The sequence below is a fragment of the Pholcus phalangioides genome, unplaced genomic scaffold (assembly GCF_987345545.1).
Source record: "Pholcus phalangioides strain wild (caught in Gottingen) unplaced genomic scaffold, Ppha-v1.0 ptg000029l_1, whole genome shotgun sequence".
In the NCBI taxonomy this organism is placed as follows: domain Eukaryota; kingdom Metazoa; phylum Arthropoda; class Arachnida; order Araneae; family Pholcidae; genus Pholcus; species Pholcus phalangioides.
In genome coordinates this window covers 165,402-172,070 of record NW_028301619.1, presented here as the reverse complement: position 1 = coordinate 172,070, position 6,669 = coordinate 165,402, and the positions used below count along the sequence as shown (strand labels likewise).

Sequence of the window (6,669 nt, the reverse complement as noted above, 5' to 3'; positions counted from 1 at the left end):
AAATGTTTTTTTCTGATTCTTCTTCTTCTTTGCAGCATTGTTTTTCTCTGGTAGTGTATGTCAGACCTGGACAGGTGGCCATGGCATGATGACTAGAAAATCGGTATTGGCACTTGAAATTTTGTATATGTGATCATAGGTTTACACAGGATTTTTTCATTGGTGGGGCGTTTAAATTTTTTTTATATCTGGGGGGGGGCTTGTATTTTTTCCTGCGAAATAACACTATAATCTTGGTTCACAGGAGTTAGAACACCCCCTTTGCATATGCCAATGTACGTGATTACTACGCGATTGGCCTAAATTTTTTTCAGATTTGTGAAGCCTAGTGTATATGTTACGGTGAATATGATAAATCCAATGATTATGTACATTCACCGGATGTTATGCATATTTGCTGGTTGTTATGCACAATCGCAGAAAAAACAGTCAGTAATTATGCATAATCACCAATATAAATCATGCAATTATGTATAATCACTGAGATAAATCAAGCAATTATGCATAATCACTGATATAAATCAGACAATTAAGCATAATTGTTGATTTATCACATCTACCTTAACATATATAACACAAATAGAAGAAACACAAAATTTGCAATTTGATCACTGTGAGGTTTCTGAACCAAGATTCAAACATGTAACTTAACACACTGTATGCTAAATGAGCAAATCTTATTTGCTAGTTCTTATTTATAAGAAAATATAGAAACTACATATGTTGGAATAAGATCGGTCAAAAAGAGGAAAATATATTATTCTTCAGTGTGAATTTCTTGTTTTTAGTTTCTCCTTGTAGGACGAGATCCATTCTTTAGTTTGCCTGCAACTTTCGTTCTTACATAATGGACACCTTAGTAACAACTGAGGATTGCATATTTCTCCTGAATTCAAATACACTTTTACTATATCTGCCAGAGCCTAGATGAAAAATTTTTGTGAGAAAACAACATTTAATACATTTTATGGAATACAGTACATTGAAAATGATTTAGAATTTTTTAAACAACTACATATTTATCACTTTATCATCCCTTTTCATAATGACATATGACTACTACTACTATTTTCTGTTGTAATTAACCAATACTGATCAAAGTTTAATAATTTTTTTTTATAATGAAAAGGAGGTTATATAATAGCATTGTTCACAAATTTGTACTTGATGAAATAATGAAACAAAAAGGTCTCTGATGTTAAGATATTGAGCAATTATGATTGTTCCACTGTGTTAAAAAATTTTCATTTATACAGTTCTTTAAATTACTTGTTTGCAATCCCATAATTAATTTTATTCATTAATTTCAGCATGAAATGTGTCCCACTTACTAGTACCGTCAACCTTGCTTAAATAAATAGCATGAATGAGCATATAATATTTGATCATGTGGGGAATGCATGAATTGCTATGTTACACCATTAATATATTAGTGACTAAAGACAGAACAATAGTAATTAAAATTAACATGAATCATACAAAAAGATAAGCTTCTGGGATAAATTAAACATCAAGATTAAATGAAAATACAAATTGAAAATTATAATTTCATTTTCAATTGCCTTAAAAAAGTTTTTAAAGGCCTTTTTACTCAGTTAATTGGAATCTAATTGCAAGAAGAAAAAACGCAAAATTATTTTATGAACCAACCTCTATGAAAGCTGGGTGATCATTTGGAGCTGGAACTCTTCGAAAACTCTTAACTCTGAGCTAAAGTAATGAGATTCAAATTAATAGACTTGACAAACATGTAGCTTGAATAATTTATATATTTTTTGATCAACTGCATATGACCATAAAACCAACCTTCTCACATAATTCTTTGCCATATTCAATATCCAGTTCATGTAAGGTCTCAATATGGTCGTTCACAAAAGAAATTGGCACGATTAAAATATTGTCTTTGCCCTTCTCAACAAGACCTTTAATTGCATCGTCTGTTTGTGGACTCAACCATTGCACTGGGCCTACCTAAGAAAAATTGATAATCATAAAAATGCATGTGCACTCAGCAAAAATAGAATACATAACATATTATGTGTAGCTGTCACATATTTACGAAGCCTGTTAAAGACTTCAGATTTTTTTCAATAATTGGTTAATTTCATAGATGTGGTCAGACTTGGCTGTAAATGGTTTGATTAAATACTTTCCTTTGATTGCCACACAAGTCTGTATGGATTTTGAAACTGAAGTAGATGCATAACATCTGAAACAGTTGAAGCCACTTCTGCTGGATATGTATCTCCTTTATTGACAGCTTTCATTGGTAATGCATGAGCCGAAAATAAGATGACAGTATCTTCTCTATCCTTTGCTGGAAGAGTTTGGAGTTCTTTCAAAATCAAGTCTGCAAAACACTGAAAGTTAAATAAAGTTAAAATAATGTATTACTACACTATCATTCAGAAAATTTTACATTACATTAACTTATATTATTAGAACATAATTTCATTTAATACCTCTATCAACTTTGGATGCTTAGACCATCTGTCAATAAAGCACCATTTCATCGAAGCCAAGCTTTCATCTCTTTGAAGACATTGATATAGTGAGTTGAAACTACTACCTGATGTACTACAACTGTATTGTGGATACTGAGAAAAAGCAACAGCTAGCTCAACACCATCTCTGAAAAATATTCCATATACAGTCAAATCTCTCTATCTCGAAACTGACGGGACCGAAAAATTTTTGAGATAGAGAGTTTTCGAGAAATGGAGATTTTTCAGAAAGAAAAGAAAAACACGCCAAAAATGATGAAAAATTCTATTGATAAAAACTGAAATATACACACTATATTTTACTACATACTGATGAAGTTATTTGCTAAGTTACAAATTAATATTCAATCACACTATATGCAAATGCACTAAAATATGTTCAATTTTATTTACATACTTTATTTAAACCAATCCATAAGCTTAGATTGATGCATATTTTTTGCTCTTTGTGAATTCACAGTTTTTCATCCATACTAGCAAGAGCTGCAAATATTTAGTGCACTATCTTCTCAGTTTGCTCCAGAAAATGGTGCAGTGTCTGAATCATCTTCTGCTATATATTCATTACCTGTGTCGACCATGCATTCACCAATAATTTCAGTTTCAGTCAAGGTGCTGCAAGTTTGTAGTGAACTGTCCATTTTTTCACAAAATCGGAAAATGAAATTTCTAGCTTTAAGTGTTTTTTAATGTTTTTTAACATTTTTCCCAATGTTTTAAAATTTCATGTTCAACATTGTTCTGAGAATTGTTGAAATTCAATTGAACCCCAGAACTGATGCTTTATCACTGAGATGATTAATTCAAAACCTGCAGCTTTCATGAAACAATTTTCGAATTGTCTGTTGGCTGACTTTTGCCATGCTTGAACATGGCATCCACCCCATGTGAAGAATCTGCCATAACCGCTTATGATTGACAAGATCCATGAACACAATGAGCTGTAATACAAATAATCCTTTCTTTTGGGTTTCTTTCACCTCAGGCCCCAAAACAGAATGTGCCAAAATCTGTGACGTATGTCGCAGAACAATTAACGCTACTGCAAAACAATTTGGAAGAATTTTAAGAAAAAGTGCAAAAAAACATTATTACATGTATGGGGATTTTTACTGCAGAACATTTCCAGTCAGCTGAGGGCTCGAGGCTCGTCGCAGAACAGTGCTAAACATTCTGCTTTGGAGACCTCAGGAGAAAAGCCAGATTTACGTGAAAGAAAAGAAACTTCTGTTTTCATTTTATTATCATTGGGCTTGCCTTCGAGATAGAGAATTTTATGTAAATTACTTCGAGACAGAGGTCAAAATGCATTAATTTAGTACAGCAAATACAAGGATTTTTTTTAATTTTTTGAGATATAGAGTTTTTCAAGAAAGAGAGGTTTGAATGTATATAAATTACAGCATGGTCATAATTAAACTGACACAACTCAAAACCATCTGCATCTCATTAGAAAGAACAATCAAATGCCAGCTAAGAGAGATACTTGAAATGTCCACTAAGCAAAAAACCTGATGAATTTAATTCGAAACATGGACTGAATGTGAATGTAAAACATCATGGGCTTATTTGCTTGTCTTTCAAGTGAAAAAAAATTGTTATTACTTAATTACAGAAAGGCAATGGAGAATTATGCCAATATTCCTATTGACAAGAGAGAAAAAAATCCAAGATACAAATAGGCGATATATAATAAACATATGAGGTGTTGCAGGTTCTTATAGGTACTTATAAGGAAATTATTAAGGTATTATAGGTTCTTACTGTTAAACACAAAGGTGAAAGTCGGGACGCTTTTCGACTAAAGGTGTCAGTCGTCTTTAACATGAAAAAAACATTAGGGACAGGCTCCATTACAAAATGTATTTCATAGCCACGTCATCCTTAACAACATGAAACATGGTGTTACTACTGATATTCCAGCCAAACAATAACCGTAAATATTGCTCAAAATTTGTTAGACATTACTTGAAAGGTAACACAATGAGAGTTTTATGGGTGGTGAAGTCAGAGCCATAACTTCAATACCACCAAGCATTTATGGATTGAGTTCAATAGATGAGTCAAAACCACGAATTATCTGAATTCAATGGTTTTCTCAATTGTGTTGAAAAAGAAAGGGAAAAAATATTCTCTGACCATGGGACAAGAACATTGGGTCCATGCCAAAGATTTTCCAATGAACAGTTGATTTATTACAGATCTGATTCAAAAAACTAGAATAACGTGAAAAATGCATTACATGATTTTCAAATTGATTTTATTTCACTGGAATGAAAATGTCCACAATTTTCAAACTACATCGACTGATTCTACATACTTGGCAGAAAAATATAACATAAATAAAAATTGAAACTTTACAAATTTAGAAAAAAAAAATCAGCATTTTGGTGAATTTGAAGACCAAGGAAGCAACTTAATTCTTTTTTCTTGAAGCTAAGCAGCGGTCGATTTCAAAGTGTGAAAAGATGCATAATCTTGTTGGAAGGTGAAATCATCATCCAATAAATCTTCAGCTAATAGTATCATATAGTATTCTAGATTTTCTCGATATATATCGGAATTCACTCTTCCAGTCAAAATACAAGGCTTCCTTGTTCCAGCATTCTCATACAACCCCATACGGAAGTAGCAAATTTCACTGACCGCTTCATGCATTGCTTAGTGAATGCTTCATGGTTGAAATGCCAAACACGGATACCTTGATCATCGTGGGACACACAAAATAATGATTCATCATTAAAAAGTACCCTATTCCAGTTCTGGTCACCCCATAACAGTCTTTCTTTGCACTATCATACTCTAGCATTCATTTATTTGCATGTAAGGAACAACTTTCTTTTGGGCACGCAGGATTTATATCCATAATGACTGAGTCATCTCAGTGTGGTGACAGATGAAGTATTGACATCAAGTCCTTTCTACTTTTTATGTATGAACCTGACGCTACGAAAGCAGTTTTGTCTCACAATGTTTTTTAAGAGTCTTGTCTTGTAGGAATAATTGGCTTACGACAACTATTTGTGCATTTTTTCTGAAAATTACTATCATTTGAATGATTTTCTACAAGTTTAGTCACACTTGCTCAAGAGCACTTTGCTTTCTGAGCGATCATCTGTTGAGTAAATCCTTCTTTGCAGAAATTCACTACCAGAGATTTTAGACCACCTATGCAATCTTTCTTTCAACCCATTTTCAACACACAACTGAATAAAACCAGTTTGCAAGCCTGCTTTTATTTTTCTACTGACTTCGAGATAGGATTATTTATGCAAATTTTGGCACTAATGCTTATCCAATCAGAAACTTCTCAATTATTTTAATATTTTGAATTATCTCTTCTGATTATATATATACTAATTTTTTTTAATGTCTTGAATATTTTTTTAAAAATAGGTTATTGCAATTCTGAACATATAATAAATATCACATGTAACTTCAATTTATTTCAAACGGCTCCTATTTTTTTTATTCACTTCTGTTGTTTATTTTTCCGGTGATCTTCTGTTGGAGAAAAGGACGAATTTTTGTGTTATTCTAATTTTTTGAATCAGAGTTGTATAATGCCCATGACATGACTGGATTTGACCATTTATTAGTTGTTTGCTTTACTGTTTGTTTGCGTCGAAAGACTTTTGACCTACCATAAAAGTGATTAATTTTTTTCCTACACAGTGTAGATAAGCACTTTTGAGCATTACTCTACTTTCCCAATTTATGTGGTCAATAAATTTTTGTTGTCAGAATTTTCAAAGAGAAAATTCCTTTTCTTTCATCAGGAAAGAAAGTCTTGCAAATACCACAGTGTGAGCCAGCAGCCTGTGAGCTTCATTGAAAGTTTTAATTTGGCCTGAAATGTTGAAAACCCCTGGTCTAGAACATCAATTAGGGGTGTTTTGTAACTAATGTAAGGCTACTTATACAGTAAAACATCCTCTATCAGCCACCTTCGAACAATGGTAATCTGTGAACAATGGTCACATTTTGTTGGAACCAAACATGTCCCATAGACTTAACATTACAGGTGACCTCCAAAAAAGTCACTTTGGACATGGAGTTAGAAAAAAAAAAGTATATTGCTATGAGAAAAATAATTTTCAAGGGATTTTTTGGGGGGAACTTTTCTCCGAACTCTATGGGGGGGGGGGGATTATGTATGCTTTCT

The 6,669-nt window shown here is 32.5% G+C and overlaps 1 protein-coding gene across 3 annotated transcripts in view; it reads right to left on the bottom strand.

Annotated features, from left to right (window-relative positions):
* Window positions 1–660: 660 nt before the first annotated feature.
* FeCH (ferrochelatase, mitochondrial) overlaps window positions 661–6,669 on the bottom strand; it is a 30,967-nt gene continuing 24,958 nt past the window's right edge. For all 3 annotated transcript variants that reach the window (XM_089252559.1, XM_089252557.1, XM_089252560.1), the window contains 5 exons: window positions 2,463–2,631; window positions 2,150–2,360; window positions 1,807–1,967; window positions 1,651–1,710; window positions 661–923 (listed from right to left, as the gene is read on the bottom strand). In XM_089252559.1, coding sequence (XP_089108685.1) covers window positions 765–923; window positions 1,651–1,710; window positions 1,807–1,967; window positions 2,150–2,360; window positions 2,463–2,631 — 760 coding nt within the window. In that variant the 3' untranslated portion in view covers window positions 661–764. The remainder of the gene's footprint in view (window positions 924–1,650; window positions 1,711–1,806; window positions 1,968–2,149; window positions 2,361–2,462; window positions 2,632–6,669) is intronic.